Genomic DNA, 19,170 nt, shown 5'->3' with positions numbered 1-19,170 from the left:
TCAACTTGGTTTCTTCTTATTTTTCCTTTAACTCTCATAATTAAAAAAAATAAATATCAAATCTCTTCTCAGTCCTCAATTCTTCTGTGCATTAACTGTACGTTTCTGTTCTTCTTTTGCAGTGCCTGTCTCTGTCTCTGTCTGAACGACACTTCTAACAGACCATCACTCCTCTCTTATCCCTTTCCTCACCATTTTTCTTAGGTTTTATTTATTGAGCCATGAATGTTCTCTAAATCTTCCCTTCTTCTTCACCTTTGTTTTGGGTGTTTCCATTTTATAAGTTTTCTTTCTTATTGAAACGTTTATCGAATTAAAGGGTGAGATATTAAAATGGAAACTTATTTAAATTCCCATTTTTTATCTTAGTTTTGTTAAAACCCCATCCAAAGCTTGAAATTTTGAGCCTATCAAGCGTTTACATCTTCAAACTATTGAGACATTATAAGCGAATTTAACTCCAAAGTTGTCAAGTTTTGAGCTTCTGGGTCTTTTCTAGAGATGTCCCACATCGATTTAGAGCAAGGAACTCACCGCCGCGACGGGAGTGACGTCAGCTCCGGGGAGGCTAGCGTCTGCTTCTCGGAAGCCGACGAGGGTTCATGCTACTCTCAGTTTTATTCAACTGCAGTTGGTTCTTATGACGATTACAGCTTCGCCGAGGGAGAGATTGACGGCGGCGCTTCGGATTCCAGGAGGGTGTCGGATTGTTCAGTGGAGGCGGAGACTGAGGGAGGAGTTGCTGAAATCAAGGTGCATTTGGCCAAAGTGGAGAAAGTTTGTAGAATTTGTCATTTGGGTTTGGAAAGTAACAGCCATGAATCCGGGGTTTCTATTGAATTGGGTTGTTCTTGTAAAGATGATCTTGCTGCTGCTCATAAACTTTGCGCTGAGGCATGGTTCAAGATCAGAGGAAATAAGTAAGTGAAAACATTTCTATTGACTTGGAATTTACTCTTTCTTAATAACATTAACTACCCACTCAAGGGAACGAAGAGTTAAAATTTTTGGTTATTTTGATAAGGTGAAAAATGCATTTGATTTGCTTAATGGAGAAGAAATTAAAGTAATGCTTAAAGCTTTAAAAACTCTCCTACGATATGTTTTAAGACTAAACCGACAAATTGTTTGCTGCTAAGTGCTTTGTTTTTTTGTGATTTAGGAATCTCCTATCATTGTATGAAAGTGAAGATTTGACCTTTTTTGATGCATTCCCTTTGATTAATGATCATTGCTTGGTGGTATGCCACTTTGGAAGTTTTTTAACTAATGGTTCCCTATTATTGACATTATATGAGTGGTGCAAGTAGCTCTCTATTCTAGCCATTGGCATGTTCTGCACTTCATGCATGTCCGGATTTATGTAATGTTTTGTCGAAACAACTATTGATGCAATAACTATGCATAAAACTGTTATCATGGCAGATGAACATGGCTTCATTATATATATAATTGATGATATTGATAATTCAAGTCTGCTTAATTGTTTCAGGACTTGCGAGATTTGTCATTCTATTGCACACAATGTAGTTGGAGTGAACGAGGGTACCGATCAATCGAACGACACCAACAGTTCCACGACAACAGCTGCAGTCCCAGGACCAGCAGCTCATACAGACACTCCAAGTTTCTGGCATGGCCACCGCATCCTCAATTTTCTCCTTGCTTGCATGGTATTTGCATTTGTGATATCATGGCTCTTTCACTTCAATATGCCATCATCCTAAAATTCGGTACCACATGTTCTTGAACAAAATCGAACGAATGAAACGGAGATGAATAATAATATAGTCTTAGAGAGTTCAATATACCCAATATATTAAAAATAAAAATTTGAAAACCTGTACAACTATTCGTTTTTTTTTTTTTTGCTTCTATTGACTTCCAAATTGGTATTATCTTTGTTGGAACGTTTCGTGGGCGTCACTTTCCACCCTTAAGCTTAAACAAGCAAAAGGAGATTGATATTAAAGCAGTGGGGACACTCAAGAAAACGCATTTGGCCTTTTCATTCAAGTAAGACAAAGCAGTGTCTGGCATAGACGGTTGTTTGATGACACCATGGTCCCGCCATCAATTAACAACTACATACGACAGACAAGATTCTTTTGTCTCTTATCTTCTGCTGTTCTAAACCATCAAAATACTTCCCTCCCTGTATGCCTCATTAATGCACAAGTGGTCGACTTGAAAAGGGTATTACATTAATGTAGCAAACAACCAAGTATAAAATTGTAAACAAAGGTCTTTCCCAGTGCCATTTTTGTGGACTCGTCACAATAAAAATTGAACGTGGAAAAAAAAAGGGATTCGATATCCGATTACAAGTATATGTTGCTATCTGCTGAGTTAACATGGAAGCCTATAATCAAGAAATGGACCCAAGAAATGAGATGACCACATAAAATACAACAGTCCCCGTTTCAGTTTAAGCAGGCCCTGGTCACACTCATCCAACAAGGAGAAAAGGATAACAAAATCATAAAAATCAAGGGAGTCTGTCCGATAGGTGGCGGCATAAGCATGGCCACCCGGTTGGGGGGGGGAGGGGGGGGGGGCAGAGGTCAAACATGCAGCAATGATGGAATTTTGCAGCATCTTCTCTAAGCTCTCAGCTTCCTATTATTGACCAGTTCGTTCAAGTACTTATATTATTACATAAAACGTCTTTGTGCATTCCATTCAGACCCACATGATCTCCCCACAATTTGTCAATTACTAAACCGGGAATGTTCCAGAGCAATGGCTCCATGTTGGAATCTGTACTCTTTTCAACATGGCCACGTTGCTCTATTATTGGATTCCTTTGAAGATAAACGTGCAGCAGTTAAACATTATTGTGCCTGAAAGATGAAGCAGCCTGGCTTTGATGACTGAAGGAAAAAAGAAGACTTCTTTTTCCCGCACACTACTATGCCTGGGGACAGTACGCACTAGCTTTACATAACCATCACATGCATCAGTGAAGAAATGAAAAGTAGTCATGTGCTCGTCCAATTTTAGTTGCAGGAATCTGAGTTTTCTAAAAGTCTACTACTATAATTTCCATTTGAAGTTTGGTTTTCAGTTCTCCTAAAGATTCAAGTCAAACCTGGAATGTCTTGAGATGAAACATAAAGATTTAATAGTTACTTAAAACCTTAAAAAACAGGTTTATCTCAATGGCCTTCGGCATTGAGAGACAACAATCACAATTTCAGCGTTCGACATGGGAAAGAGAATGACACAGGCACTGGCAATAGGAGCTTCGAATATTCCATGATATATGTTGATGCTGATGGCCGATGATTTTATGCAAAGACAGGGAAGGACAGCACAATGTACAAGTGCACTACTCAGTTTCTGTTTTTCTTAAGAATACAAATCAAATTACCAGTATTGGAAGATGCTAAGCCTTTAATCAAAAGATCATATGGATCCGAGCAGAGCACGATTACAGTAATAGCAGGCAGCTTCCATCATCTACGCACCATTCATTGCAGTATCGGCATGGAGTCCATTTGCATCTTCCATTGTCTTGCCATTAACTTCACTTCTCCGCCTCTAAACAAATAATAGAAAGCATAAATGCCAATCTAAATTGGATATCACCATGAAGATATTCAAAGAGGAAAATTAACAGATAAAATCATTATTTATACCCAATCAGCAGGGTCTACAGAATTCCCATTCAAGAGCTTCTGGTTCTCTTCTTTGGTCTTACTATCCTTGTCCTTGGTGCTTAATGGTAGCAACAGAGGTAAATTTCCACTGGTTCTGTCAGGCAATTCTGCAGTAATATCTTGGTGTTAAAACTACTGATGAAGTTATGTCCCGGTCACTGGAAGACTTATAGATTATACCAAATTAGATAAAATCAAAAGTCGAAGCATTCTAATTTCTAACCTGGCAGTTTCTTGTCTATGAAGAATACCACTAAATTAACAGTATACCTGCAGTGAAATCCGACTAAAGTCAAAATAAATTGGAAAAAGAATAATAATGGAAATTCCAAAAGGGCATTTCATACCATGCGACAACTACATCAACTGTGTAATGTTTCCGGGATGCCACAATCAAGAGACTTTGGATGATAGCTACCAACCAAGCCAACTGCTTTATGCACCTGCAATTGGACAACAATACCATAAAAAACCAAATATTCGTCCACTGATACTTACATAACATAATAAGCCAGAATTCTTTGCCCCATTGACTGTATACAAGAAACTAATAGAACATACTTATGATACAGTCTGATCCAAATATTTTGCAATTGCAAATCAGAAAAAGTTACAAGAATGGTACTCGACATAATAATCTCAGGATGTTCCGAATTGGATTTCTTTCATCTTTTTCCCCTACATCATTGGGGCTAATGCCTAAAAATAAGTGAAACAAATAAGCCATGTGTTTTACCTTCGTGTGCCATATTTCTGATAGGTTAGCACAAAGACTAGGGTGAAGATCATGTGTGATGAAAAAATCAAGTCACCACAACCATATATTACACCTCGAGGAACTGAAAAATCAACAAAGTAAATGAGCCAAAATAGTTATTAAGAAACATATCTATATAATTAAAGGCAATTAATTAAATTTTAAATAAAATAAGAATACATACAATTAATTAAGAGGACTTCTAGCACACTCTCCGGTTTCGGCAACCTGGCAAGCTTTGAACCCTACAAAAAGAGGTTATTTACTAAAATGTTCTTAACCAAGCAAACAAATGTACAATGCAAAATAACAACAACAATAACAACAACAACAACAACAACAATAATAATAACAATAACAATAACCATTTCACAGTGTTCTCATAAAGTCGAAAGCAAGTACAGACATAAGTTCAAGACTATACCTCTCGGCAGTGATAATTAGGACCAGGAAGCTGAGTAGAATAGAATGTAATGATTCGGAGAATCTGAGAAGCCTGTAGCACAAAAATAGACAAAAAAACAAAAAAACTGTAAGCAAAAAACTAAGGCTTAAGGTTTCATCATTTATCAAGACTCATTGTATTAATAAAGGTTGTTGAACTACTTAAGCATTGAATTCAGTTTCATTGGACAGGTTATTGATGAAAATGGCACTTCAAATTGATGGACTCATTTGAACAACTTAATAAAAAGTATTAATAAAGGTAGTTGAACAACTTAAGCATTGAATTCAGTTTCATTGGACAGGTTATTGATGAAAACGGTACTTCAAATTGAAGGACTCATTTGATTAATAAAATATATATTGGCAGGGGGAGGGGTAATATCTGCTATTTTATAATTGACATCTTACTTTAGCTAAAATGAGCTCAGTAGTCATTACTGAGATTGGAGAAAAGTTGGATGAGCCTATAAAATTTAATTAGCATTTCAATAATTACCAGGCAGAGAAAAAGGACAAGCAATCTAATATTCAATATGAGAATCCAATGATTCTCACTAACCACAGTGACATACATGGCATACTTCGACAGAAGGAAGAACCTAATAACTAGTCCTACAACAAGGCCATAAATTGGGTGTACTTACAACTAAAAATGCTAGCACCCTGCACCAAACAAGAACTGTGTAGATCTTTTTGGTCTTGAAGATGAAAGGATGGAAAGTCCACTGCAAATAGAGCAACTCACATGTTAGAAGCGGAGAAATAAAAGAACTGCAATTTCGTCCACTAGAAAAGTGAGAACTGAACACAACTAATGAAATAAATAGAAAAGTAAAGGAAGAAAAGCCAACAACATCAGAATAACTTTACCAATAGAAATGATAAAAAGACACAGGTGAACACTGTCTCACTGATATAGCCTTTATCTTGCCCAAGCTCCTAAATATAAAAGAAAATTAAATATAAGAAGACATTTCACCAAATAACTGACATATAATAGAGACAAACAAAGAGCAAAATCAAAAGAAAGTTGTTCTTACTGGAAGAATGAAAAAACCAAGATCCTGAAGTGTTGGCCCTGGCCGGTGTAAATAATGAACTCCTCGGGCAGCTAGACCATGAATATACTGCAGGGACAAAGCCATATTTTAGACCCACATCCTTCTAAGATGATCCAAAACTTCGAGAGAAGCAATGAAAAATGTAGCATATACTAAAGCTCAAACAATATGCAATATAATCTGTATGAACCATGATATAGATTTGTCTTATTTCTCCCGGTTATAGTTAACCAGATCTTACTTTTTAAAAAAAAAAAAATCAAAACAAGCAGCTCTGTTTTTTTTAGAAAAGATGCTAGCTTTTCCACTCCCCCATTTACTACTTAAAATGCAAAAATTGGTAAGAGAAAGAAATCAATCAACTTTGGGAATTATTCAAACTCAAACAAATAGATTGAAAATAGAAATGAAACCTGAAAAATTAGACCAGCAAGAAGGTATTTCCAATTGTCTAGAAGAAGGTTGATCTCTGTAGTTGTCTCTGCACAAATTCTCTTCCACAACTAGAAACAAAAAATCAAATCAAATCAAATCAAAATCCCTTATAATTTCCATTCCCCAATACAAAGAACATAAAGAGGGGGGGGGGGGGGGGAACCTTTGAAGCTTCGCGACCAATGTAAAGCGTCATCTTGATGTCGTGTAACAACGAGTTCCATAGTAGTTCAAAGCCCACCGGTTAAGGTCAACATCTCTAAAATTCAAAACCGCTCAATTTTTGTGCAAATCCCCTTTTTAACAAAAACCTTAACCTCCCCAAAATTTAAAAAAATATGAATAAAAGGTAGCAAATTTTATTAATGTTTCTCCCTTTTGTTTTCCACCAACAAAAACCAACTTCAAATCCAGCACAAGTGTAAACCCCGCCGCCGCCGCCGCCGCCGATTAATCGATTCTTCGAGGGATCAAAGACTGGCGATCCAGGATGAGGATGGGGAACCAAGGAAGAGAAAGAAAATGAAAATAGAGAAAAAGGTTGAAATAAAAGACTTGTTGGGCTTCAATATAAATGAACCGAGTGTTCAAATTTGTGAAAATTAATTTAAAAGGAATGATAAAAAGAAACTTCGCCGCAACTATATTTTTATATTTTGTCAACATTTCAATTTATTTGTTTGTTTACTTAAATGCCCTTCCGGTGGTGGGTGAGACATTCACGGCCGTCTCCACTTTCCAGAATTTCCCTTTGATTTTAGATTCACTTAACTGAAATTTTAAAATTTGTAATTAAAACAAAGTGTGTATTGATGGGAACGCATTTTAACCAAGTTAAAATCATATATATATATATATATATTATCAATTTTATAGTTTATGAATGAAAATGCAAATCAAATTTTGTTTTAAAATGCATTCAACTATTATCACACTAAGTTTAAAGATATGGCTTCAATTTCATGTCCTCTACTTTACCCATTCCCAATACCACATAAAACTTTTTATTTAAAAATCATAATAGGAAGCACAATTTGTAAGATCAACCAAACTAACTTTTACCATTTTTATCATGAAATAAATCGTTAATGACTATTTTTTACATATTTGAATTTTTTTTTAGTTTTAGAGGTTTATTTTTAATTTAATTTTAATTAATAATATTATTAAATAAATTTAATTAAATTAAATTAGATCACATTTTAAAAAAAATTCATTTGCATAATGTAAGCTTAAATAATAATAATAAAATTATTAAATTAAAATTGTCTCAATTATTAAAATACAAAAATAATGAGACTAAATCCATAATATTAAAGTAGAGGAATCAAACTTTAATATAATTAAATTTTATTTTATTATATATTTTTCAAAATTTTACTAATATAAAGTAATTATAAATTATAAATATAAATACATGTTTGACCAACTATAATGTAAAATGAATTAATATAATGTATAACAAATAAAAATTAAACAAAATGCACGCACATGATAAAAATCCATACATCATAACTATAAATGATAAGACTGAAATTGACACTTGCAATGTCCAAAATCTTTATCTTTATCAACTATGTATTATTTATATATTGTAAGAATTTATTATATACATTGATGAAGTATATAACATATTCATTTGGTATATACAGCGTTTTTATTGAGAAAGTGGCGGAGTGCCATATGGATGCAAGCGGTCATAAAATAGTGAGAGTCAATGGTGGTTATTGCCAGCGACGGTCGAAGCTTCCTCACAGTCGAGGTGCGTTTGGGATATTTTATGGCCAAACCCCACTAAACAATACAAAACAAAACAATGAATCAACAAAGGCAGGAGAGGGAAAGTGCGTTTTGAAGAATCAAAATTTCCAGAACGAAAAACAGAAAAAGGGGCCATTTTTTGTAGTTGGCAAAGACACAAAACCGCCAAGCCCGCTCTTTTCCCGAAACGTGTTGATGTCGACTTGTCTATTTGTCCTCTTTATCACTAACAATAACCAAATCCCCTAATCTGCCTTGATTATAACATTTTAGATCAACTTAAACATTATTTAATTAGTTTTTTTTTTTTAAAATTTAAAACAAATTCCGTGGTAGGGTAATGTTGATTCTTTTTTCTGGAAGGTCTTCACTGAAATTTTTAATTATTTTCGAAATTTTTCAAAATATCAATAAAGTTATTATGATCGTTTTGCATTTAATTTAGTCTTTAAACTAATAAAATTAACTTAAAATTTTTTAATTAACGTTAATCGTTATAGCATTGATGGAGAAAAATTATTTTTTATTAATGTGGCAATGTCACTTTAACAATTGTTGTTAATATGAAATGTCACATCAACGCCATTAATAACCATATCAAAATTATAATAATTAACGTTGATCAAAAGATTTATTTAATGAGAGACTCAATTGGATATAAAAAAGTTGTAAAGTTTATTCGTAGAAAATGAAAGTGAAGATTGGAGGATTTGAATTTTTGTGGGGTTAACCAATCAGTTAGTGATTAATGTTAAAAACTTAAGTTAAAAGTATGTCCAGACATCACCGCATGGTGCTTCACCTTTCTATACAACTAAGGCTGTAAGGTTTAAGGTTTGTGTCTGAATTTTGGATTTCCTTAAAAATTAATTATTTAATCTTATGCTTGTAAATTCAAACATTGATGATGTATGGAGGTTTCATAATAGGAAACTTTGGTGGTATGAATGAATGAGTAAATAAATTTAAGGTTGGGAAACTTGTTGGAAATTTCAAAATTGGAATGTCAGCATATTGTTCATATCTTCCAGACTTCCACTAGAAGGGAGAGGGAAAAAGTCAGATTGGGTACGAAAAGGCTTTAGTAAATTTTTTTTTTTTTTTGGTCTTTTAATTTGATATTTAGAAAGATTAAAATAAAAACATTAGGTTTGCAATGATTTAAAAAATGAATCAAACCAACCATAAGACTTCAATTGTTTAACAGTATTAAACTAATATTTTATTAATTTTTAGAATAAATGAAGTGGACCGAACAATGGGAGGATTTCAAATAGTCACCTGTTTGATCCATGAATATGTTCAATTCATTTTTTTTTATTGCTTCCAATGAGAAGCTTCTAGATAACCAACCATTGAAGTTTAATTAAAAAAATATATCTATTAAGGCATGTTTGATTTGTGAGGAATGTGAAATCAATTTACAAAGAAATAACTATATTTATATATATAGAAAAAACTTTAGTAGCTTGTTTGAAACGTTGAAGACAACAATCACAAAGCTAGGTAACAGTAAAATAAATATAAGCAAAGACCAAATAAATAAAAACACAATTTACTTCAGAAAAATAAAGTAATTATTGTTGGAAATATACTACTGCAAAATAAAATTGTTAGTATTTGATAGAAAAAATACACTGAGTATAAATAAATACAATAATCACTTTGTCATGGCAGAACTATTGTTTTTAGAAGTAAATTTGTCCTGATCAGTGTAATTGACTTCAATATTCGTACACTCGAATAAAGGAGATAGAACACAATTGATATTACTCTTCTCGAAAGGAATCAAAAAAATAGTAGGGAAATAAACTGAAAAGAAAACAGGTGAGTTGAGGAAAGAAGAATGAGATTCTTGTTGTTTTTCTTGTTGTGAAAAATGAGAATGGTATGTTATTTATACTATTTTCTAAATGGGTAAAATGGTAAGAAAAATAGCGTTAGTTACCAAAAAGTCAGAGGATTTTCTGCAATTGAAAATATTCTAAAAAACAACAAAAAATATTTTTGATAAAAAGAAAAGAAATTTTATCGTAGACATTGACACGGGTTGGGCGAGCAAAGACGACGATGCGCGTGTATTGGGCTTTTAGCCCTAATTACTCAATTAGGGTAAAAGGCAAGACTATGTTTAAACCCTCTTAGAAGTCTTTTCTCAACCAATATGAGATTACCTACTTTGCATTAATAACATTCCCCCACTAATGCAAAAGAATTGGAAATTTTTGTAAACATGAGAAAAAGTAAAACGTGAGAAGAGCAACAACGAAATTAGCCACTTAAGCACTAGTATCTAGTGGATTTGAACTACTACATAGTGAAATGAGTGATTTTTCTCTTTAACAAGTGAGCGAATCTTGAACTTATTAAGATAGGGGTTAACTTATGACACACGACTAATTTCAGATTCAATTGATGTTCAGCATCAGATAATCAAGTTTTAGCCAATACACCCTGGGATACTACTAAGTGTTCTAGAAAGACTGCCTAATATCTTTCATAGAAGGTGGCTAATTCTTTACACTTACGTAGGTGATTTCATCAAGTCTATCTTAATATAGACTACCCAAATCAGGGCTATGAAATCATTAAGAGCATATATTAAGCTCATCCTCTCAAATTTAAATTCGGTGAATTTATTAAGTCCGTCTCAATAAGACCATCCAAGCTCTAATATATGAATTCATTATGAGTAAGAACTCAACCTTATGAATGTACATCGTTTTCTATAGGGATAAGTGAAATGTACACTATAAGTCTTTCCATGATTTCATTTGACCACATTAAACTTAGAAAACTAAGTTGGGTATCCACCATGAATTCCTCAACACTAGGCTTAAGACCTATCCCCCTCAACGAATCAAGAACTATTTTCCTACTTAACCCTTTAGTTAGTAGATAAGCTAGGTTTTTTCAGACTTCACGTACTCCGAAGTGAGTACTCTATTCTTTATTAAATGTATCACATATTCATGTCTTATTCGAATATGCATCTTCTTACCATTGTAAGCTTGGCTCTTAGCAATGCAAATTGTGGTTTGTGAGTCACATAATAGAGATACGGAAGGTGTCAGTTTTTCCTATAAAGGAATCTCTGCAAGTAGATTACTAAACCACTCGGCCTCTTACCCGGCTAAGTCAAGAGCTATAAAATCTGATACCACCGTTGATCAAGCAATACAAATTTGTTTAGCAGACTTCCAAGAAATAGTTGTTCCACCTAATGTAAAAATATATCTACTTGTAGAGCTAACTTCATCATTATTAGTTACCCAGTTTGCATCACAACATCCCTTTAGGGCTGCAGGGTATCCGAAAAATTCTAACTTCCAAGTTATTGTTACCTTTAAGGTATTTAAGCATACGCTGTAGAGTATACCAATGCTCATTGATAGGATTATGAGTATATTTACTTAGTTTACAAACTGCATAAACAATATCAGGCTGAATGTAGTTCATCAAGATTATAAGGCTTCCAATAATTTTAGCATAATCTAATTGAGAAACACTATTTCCTTTATTCTTTATCAATTGTATGCTAAAATTAACAGGAGTTTCACAGGAACTACATCAAAACTATTAAACTTCTTTAGCACTTTCTTTATATAGTGAAATTGGTTTAAAGCAAATCCCACATTTTCTCTATATAGTTAGATTGGTTTAAAGCAAATCCCTTTTGTAACGCCCCAATTTTTGGGTTTTCTGTGTTTCTGTGATTTTTAAAATTTGTGTGTGTTCTGGTTGGTTAATATATATATTTTAGTAGGTTAATGGGCCTTTGGAAGGCCCAAACTTAAGTTAAATCCGTAGTAGTCTTCGGAATTTTAATTTTATGAATAGGTGATACAATTGGCGTTTGGGCTTTTAAGAGTAAAGGGGTAAAAGATGACACAAAAAGGCGTGTGGTGTGGTGGCAAGGTGGCGCCACTTAGGGGACAAGGAAGTGACGCCATAGAGGAAGCAAGGGGTCCAAGGTTTAAGTCTTGGCTCTTGCAATATATTTTGGTTTTCTTTTCAATAAATCTGGAAGTAAGTAGGTGCGCTTTAAAGTTTAATGTGTTGGATTTATAACACAAATGAGTTGATGGCCTAGTGGTGGTGGTGTAAGTTGGCATGTGAGAGGACTTTAGTTCGAATCACTTGGCACACAAAGGTTGATTATTTTGCTATGTTGGGACGGCAAGAGTTGGTGTTGGTTTTAAACTCTGGTGATGGAGGGATCCCACATCGGGAAGCTAACATAAGAGTAGATGGAGAGCTAGCTTTAAATAGAGCAAACCATAAAGAGAGTAGGCATACCCTTCTTGGCTTATCCCTTTCGCTTTGTGACGTGTTCGTTTCGGTTGGGCGTCAGCTAAGAGTGTTTGGAGCGCGGATTAACTGCAGTCTCCTAATAGGTGTGTATTTCTCATTACTCTAGCAGTAGGATGGCTATTTCGGGTCGCGATGGGCTGAAATGGGCCATGTGGTCCCAATAGGTTCGTAGGTCCAAGTGGATAATTTGTAGAATTACCAAAATTGTAGGGTAGAAATATCGAAATACCCCTGTAGGGTAGAATTACCGAGATACCCTTGTGGGGTAAAATTACCATTTTGCCTAGGGTGTTAAATGACTATTTTGCCCCTCGTGCGTAAATGACTAACTTGTGTGATGATTAGGTTAGTTGAATTGGATTTATGTTAGTTATCATTAATTCGTAAGTCTAATGTGTTAGTGATCGATTGTAGGATTATCGCGTGGGAGATATCATCATCAATCGTCATCAACCAGGTGTGTAAACGACACCCTCCCTTAGACTGAATCGGTAAAAGTCAAAATACCGAAACATTGGTATTTTAGAACTCATGACGTCTGGCGCTCGTGAGACGATTGTTAATGAATATGGTGCATTTGGATGATTAGAGTGCAGAGTGTGCATTTTCGTGCACAACGGTATTTTGGGGCTTAATGGGCCGAAAACGGGCCAATGGGCCAACGGGTCCATTTTGGTAAAAAGATGAGGTAAGTACTTCTGATTACTTAGTAAACGTTAGAATGAGATGAAACCTTAGCAATAGGTAATAATTACTGAAATACCCTTATGCATGCAAAATTATGATTTTACCCCTAAGGTTATTTTTTTCTAAAAAGCATGATGTTCTGTTTCTATATACGTATGCCATGACATATTATTTCGGTTGCATGGGACATGGGTTTATATTGATGGAGGAAGAGTTCTGGCAGCCTCGCTGCAATCTGGTGGCCTCGCCACATATATTCTGATACGGTGACTCACACAATATCTGGCGACCTCATTTGCAATCTGGTGGCTTCGCCACATATATATATCTGTTCTGGTGGCCTAGCCACAATATTTGTATCTGGTGACTTCGTCACAATATCTGGTAGCCTCGCTGCAATTTTTTTGGAGTGTAGCGGTTGAGTGGGTCGAGTAGTCTCCCCACATGGTGTAAGGATGGTACGAGGGTGTTATGGATGGCTCTGGGTTGGGATTTCTGCATTTATGATATATTTGTTCTGTATCTGCTATGGGCCAATGGGTTTCATTCTGATTTCTGTACTGGGCCAAGGCCCAGATAAGTCTGACTCTGAGGTTTGATCTGTTTTGGGCTATGGTTGGGTTATGTTACTGACTCTGAGGTTTGATCTGTTTTGGGCTATGGTTAGATTATGTTACACACTGAGTTTACCGAACTCACCCTTTATTTTCATCTCTACAGTAAATCCCCAACCATAGTGGGCTTGGAGCTGTGAGGGATTCGGAGTGGCCACATCATCTGCAAAGTTGGTTTTTCTAAGTTAGTTTATTTTTTTTATTTTATATTCTGATTTAATTTTGGGTTTTACGTTGTAATAAGGCCGCTATGTAAATTTCTTTTTCCGCTATGGTTTTATTTTCTGATTATATTTATACTATGTCAAAACTGCTAGTGTTAGGCTGCGCGGGTTTTCAAAATTAATGAACGTTTTCTAAGACTCAACAAGCACAACAAATGGATAGCCTAAAGATTGATAAACCGGCTTTTCATTCAACCGCTGTTTTTACAAAGACTACCCCAATCACTTAAACCAACGAATGCATACTAAGTCGTAAGTCCATGTGACACGTTAGATCTGGCAATAACATCTGGGCCGGGTTTGGGGTGTTACATTTAGTGGTATCAGAGCCAAGTTGCAACAACTCGGCTCTGGAACGGGTCTAAAAATGGGAGTTTGTAAAGAAACACTAAATAAAGGTTTTCGAAAATTGTTTTTTTTGGAACTTGATTATAAATTGTTTTCGAGAATGTTTCCAATATTTTCTCTTTACAAATTGATGATTATAAAGATTAAAATTGGTTTTCTAAAATTAGTTTTTTTAGAAGGTGGCACACCGAATCTCTGGCCCAAGTCTATAAGTTTTCTGAGCCTTTCTGATTGTTTCTGAAATATCTGTTATATGCTTGTACAAAACTTTATCATGGTACATTAGTTAGGGTAACACTGGAACTATAGAAACTCTGATAAGTAGACTGAAACTGTAGCTAGGCTACCGCAAAAGGAAACAAACTCAAATTCTGAATTACTGTTATTAATAAGACATCTGTAATAAACACTGAAATATTAAACTGATTCATAAAATTCTTAACCAGCTAATACAAAATGAGTACACGAGCAGCTCGTGGAAGAGGCCGTGGACGTGGTCGAGGTAATGTTTAGGCTGGATCTTCGTCTTCAAGACATGTGCCGGCAGCAGATGCACCGGTACCACTGGCAACAGAGGTAGAGTCTCATGATCGAGGTGCCGGGGACGATGCTCTGTCCCAAGCAATGCTCCGAGTTTTGGAAAGGGTTACTGGGGCAAGTACGAGAAATGGAATTCGGGGGTCTATTTCTGAACGGCTCCTAGCCAATGGAGCAGAGATATTTAGGGGCGTATCTGGTGTAGCTCCGAATGTGGCTGAGTATTGGATAGAAGCCACAAAGTGGATTATGGATGATTTGGACTGCTCTATGGAGCAGAAACTGAAGGGAGCCATATCGGTACTCAGGGATGAGGCTTATCAGTGGTGGCTCACGGTGAGAGATGGAACTCCTGGCGATAGTGTGACTTGGGAGTCATTTAAGACGACCTTCAAAGGAAAGTATGTTTGGGCTAGTTACATGGACGCCACGGAAAGAATTTCGAACTGGTCCAAGGGAGTAAGTCAGTGGCTGAGTATGAGTCTGAGTTTCTGAGACTAAGCCGGTATGCTTCTGGGATTGTCGTTACAGAGTATGAGCGTAGCGTACGCTTCGAGGATGGTCTGAGATGTGAACTTAGGGTGCTGATTACTCCGCAGAGGGAGCGTAACTTCACTATTTTAGTGGAGAAAGCTAAGATAACTGAGGAAGTGAAGCATACAGAAAGACAGAATCGTGAGAAAGATCAAAACCATTTTAGGAGAGATTCAGGAACAGGAATGTTAAGAAAGCAAGGGTAATGGAGCCAGTTCGAGCAGTACCGATGGATATTGTTAGACCGCAGGGTTGTAAGAATTGTGGGAAGATGCATATAGGCGAGTGTCAGAAACGTTCTGGTGCTGGTTTTTTATGCGGATCTATGGAGCATAGGGTTAAGGATTGTCCCTAGGAACCAGATCAGGTTCAAGTTTTAGAGCAGAGGGTCGCTCAACCAGTAAGGGGTGGACCACAGTTTCTGAGAGGACGTGGGCAAGGCAGTGGTGGTAATAGAAACAGTCGAGGAAGAGGAGCGTCTGGCAGGGGTGCTAGATTTGCTGAGGCTCGTCAGCCGGTGTTGGTGTATGCAGCTCGTCGTCGAGAGAAGGGTGATGTACCTGACGTCATAACTAGTACGTTTCTGATTTCTAGTATGCCATACACTGCATTGATAGATGTTAGATCTACCCATTCATATGTTGCATGTGCTATATCTGAAACGCTGGGTGTGCGCTCTGAGGAGACCGTGAGTGGGTATCTGTATTAAGTCCTTTGAGTTACTCGGTTAGGGTAGATAAACTGTATAGAGATGTGCCTATAGAAACTTAAGGAAAAGTTTTCTCTGGAGATCTGATGGAGCTACCTTTCGGAGAATTCAATCTCATTTTGGGAATGGATTGGCTTGTTAAGCATAGGGCTACTTTGGATTGTGCTGCTAAGCGAATAATGTTAAAGACCACAAAGGATGAGGAGGGTTTGGTGATAGGCGAGCGTAGGGATTATCTGTCTAATATGGTGTCGGCATTGAGAGCCGAGAAGTGGATTTGAAAGGGATGTGAGGCTTATTTGGTATTTGTAAGCCAATCGGAAACTGAGGATCTGACAGTGGATAAAATTAGAACCGTCAAAGATTTTCAAGATGTTTTTCCAGAGGAGCTTCCGGGTTTGCCTCCGAACCGAGAGGTTGAGTTTGGAATCAACTTGTTGCCTGGAACGGCACCGGTGTCCATTGCACCTTATAGGATGGCACCGAAGGAGTTGGTGGAGCTGAAAGCCCAAATTCAAGAGTTATTGGATAGAGGCTTCATTAGACCAAGTGTGTCTCCGTGGAGAGCACCAGTGTTGTTTGTAAAGAAGAAAGATGGGTCAATACGGATATGCATCGATTATCGACAGTTGAACAAACTGACGATTAAGAACAAGTACCCATTGCCGATAATCGATGATTTATTCGACCAACTTAGAGGAGCTTCAGTATTTTCCAAGATTGAGCTTTGATCTGGGTATCATCAGTTGAGGGTTAAGGAGGTGGATATTCACAAGACGACATTTAGAACTCAGTATGGTCACTATGAGTTCTTGGTTATGCCATTTGGGTTGACGAATGCACCTGCGACATTTATGGATCTGATGAATCGAGTGTTCCAGCCATAGTTGGCTCAATTTGTGGTCATCTTTATCGACGATATTCTGGTTTATTCTGAAACTGAGGAGAAGCTTGATTAGCATCTTCGTATTGTACTGCAAGTGCTGAGGGAGAATGAGCTTTATGCGAAATTCAGTAAGTGTGAGTTCTGGTTGAGAGAGGTAACTTTCTTGGGGCATGTTGTCTCTGCTAAAGGGATCAAGGTGGACCCTCGAAAGATTGAAGCGATTCTGGAATGGAAGCCACCGAGGTCAGTGTCAAAAATTCAAAGTTTTCTGGGTTTAGCTGGGTACTATAGAAGGTTTGTGGAAGGACTTTCTGTGATGGCAGTGCCTTTGACAAAGCTTATAAGGAAGGGAGTACCATTTGTTTGGACTGAGAAACAATAGGAATCTTTTGAGAAGCTGAAGAAAGTTCTGACCGAGGCACCTGTACTGATTCAGCCGGAGTCTGGAAAAGATTTTACCGTATGCAGTGATGCATCACATGTAGGGTTGGGCTGTGTGCTGATGCAAGAGGGTAAAATGGTTGCTTATGCATCGCGACAGCTTAAACCACAGATAGTTAACTATCCTACTCATGATGTGGAGTTGTCAGCGGTAATCTTTGCGCTTAAGATTTGGAGACATTACCTGTACGGAGAAAGGTGTATTATATACACAGATCATAAGAGTCTTAAGTACTTGCTGACTCAGATAGAGCTGAACCTTAGGCAGCGGAGATGGATAGAGTTGCTTAAGGATTATGACTGCGCAATTGAGTATCACCCAGGCAAAACTAATGTGGTGGCTGATGCCCTAAGTCGTAGAACTGTATCTGATCTGAGAGCCATGTTTGCTCGTTTGAGTCTGTATGACGACAGTAGTCTGTTAGCAGAACTATAAGTTAGGCCAACCTCGGTGGATGAGATTAAGGAAAAACAGTCAAGGGATGAGTCCCTAGTTTCTCGATTCTGGCAGGTTAAGAATGGGGATACTTCTGAGTTCAGACTGAACAGTGAGGGAGTTCTGTCTTACCGAGGTAGAGTTTGTATTTCGAAGGACTCTGACTTGAGGCAAGCAATTCTAAAAGAAGCTCGTGGAGGTCTGTGTGCTATGCATCTTGGAGGGAGTAAAATGTATCGCGACTTAAAGGAGTTGTATTGGTAGCCTGGATTGAAGCGAGAGGTAACGGAAGTTGTGGGAAAATGTCTGACTTGTCAGCAAGTGAAAGCTGAACATCAATTATCTTCCGGACTTCTGCAGCCAGTGAAAGTACCACTTTGGAAGTGGGAGAGGGTAACCATGGATTTTGTGAGTAGGTTCGAAGAAGGACTTGATTTGGGTAATTGTGGATAGGTTGACCAAATCTTCTCATTTCATACCTGTACGCACTGATTATTCACTTCAGAAGTTAGCCAAATTGTATGTGGTAGAAATAGTGCGACTTCACGGAGTGCTAGTGTCAATTATTTCTGATCGAGATCCTAGATTCACATCTCGGTTTTGGCAAAAGTTGCATGAGGCGTTGGGTACGTGGTTGAACTTTAGTACAGCCTTTCATCCTCAGACTGATGGTCAGTCGAAAAGGGTTATTCAGATTCTGGAAGACATGTTGAGGGGATGCGTTATCTACTTTCGAGGCAGTTGGGAGGATTACTTACCGTTGGCAGAGTTTGCATACAATAACAATTATCAGGCAAGTATTCAAATGGCTTCTTATAAGGCACTGTATGGGCAAAGATGTCATACACCTAGTTGTTGGACCGAGTTGGGTGAACGACAGGTTCTTGGACCTGAGTTGGTGGCAGATATTGATGATAAGGTCAAGTTGATTAGAGACCGGTTGAAGGAAGCATCTGATAGACAGAAGTCATATGCAGATTTGAAGCGCAAGGAAATTGAGTACTCTGTGGGTGATATGGTCTTCTTGAAGGTTTCACCTTGGAAGAAAATATTAAGGTTTGGGAGGAAAGTCAAGTTAAGTCCGCGGTTCAGTGGGCCTTATAGGATTCTTAAGCGAGTGGCTCCACTGGCTTATCAGTTGGAGCTACCTCCAGAGTTCGATAGGATTCATGATGTCTTTCACGTCTCCATGTTAAGGCGATATCGTTCTGACCCTACTCATGTTGTACCGGTTGCAGAGATCGAGGTCCAAACAGACTTGACTTTTGAGGAAGAGCCTGTGCAGATTTTGGATTGAGATGTTAAGATTTTGAGGAG

General features: G+C 37.0%; 2 protein-coding genes across 2 annotated transcripts; one reads left to right on the top strand and one right to left on the bottom strand.

The window, feature by feature from the left end:
• LOC108460870 (uncharacterized) lies at positions 1-2,260 on the top strand. Its single transcript, XM_017760563.2, has 2 exons — positions 1-920; positions 1,493-2,260. The coding sequence occupies exons 1-2, from the start codon at positions 502-504 to the stop codon at positions 1,725-1,727; spliced, it is 654 nt and encodes a 217-aa protein (XP_017616052.1). The 5' UTR covers positions 1-501; the 3' UTR covers positions 1,728-2,260.
• An 841-nt stretch (positions 2,261-3,101) lies between these two features.
• On the bottom strand, positions 3,102-7,006 carry LOC108458926 (phosphatidylinositol:ceramide inositolphosphotransferase 1-like). Its single transcript, XM_053026457.1, has 12 exons — positions 6,526-7,006; positions 6,341-6,430; positions 5,907-5,993; positions 5,737-5,805; positions 5,511-5,591; positions 4,844-4,915; positions 4,604-4,664; positions 4,399-4,501; positions 4,010-4,105; positions 3,886-3,932; positions 3,642-3,769; positions 3,102-3,543 (listed from the first exon to the last, which is right to left on the bottom strand). The coding sequence occupies exons 1-12, from the start codon at positions 6,556-6,558 to the stop codon at positions 3,463-3,465; spliced, it is 948 nt and encodes a 315-aa protein (XP_052882417.1). The 5' UTR covers positions 6,559-7,006; the 3' UTR covers positions 3,102-3,462.
• Between the last annotated feature and the right edge of the window lie 12,164 nt (positions 7,007-19,170).

Source organism: Gossypium arboreum, chromosome 4 (assembly GCF_025698485.1).
Source record: "Gossypium arboreum isolate Shixiya-1 chromosome 4, ASM2569848v2, whole genome shotgun sequence".
Taxonomy (NCBI): domain Eukaryota; kingdom Viridiplantae; phylum Streptophyta; class Magnoliopsida; order Malvales; family Malvaceae; genus Gossypium; species Gossypium arboreum.
This window is presented reverse-complemented; position numbering and strand designations above follow the sequence as displayed.

Excerpts from the sequence above, each read along its gene's own strand:
- LOC108460870 (XM_017760563.2), top strand. The coding sequence starts at position 502 with ATGTCCCACATCGATTTAGAGCAAGGAACTCACCGCCGCGACGGGAGT. Across the intron at positions 921-1,492 it reads TTCAAGATCAGAGGAAATAA|GACTTGCGAGATTTGTCATT; the intron begins GTAAGTGAAAAC and ends TAATTGTTTCAG.
- LOC108458926 (XM_053026457.1), bottom strand. The coding sequence starts at position 6,558 with ATGACGCTTTACATTGGTCGCGAAGCTTCAAAG. Across the intron at positions 6,431-6,525 it reads TTGGTCGCGAAGCTTCAAAG|TTGTGGAAGAGAATTTGTGC; the intron begins GTTCCCCCCCCC and ends TTTTGTTTCTAG. Across the intron at positions 5,994-6,340 it reads TTGCTGGTCTAATTTTTCAG|TATATTCATGGTCTAGCTGC; the intron begins GTTTCATTTCTA and ends TTGTCCCTGCAG.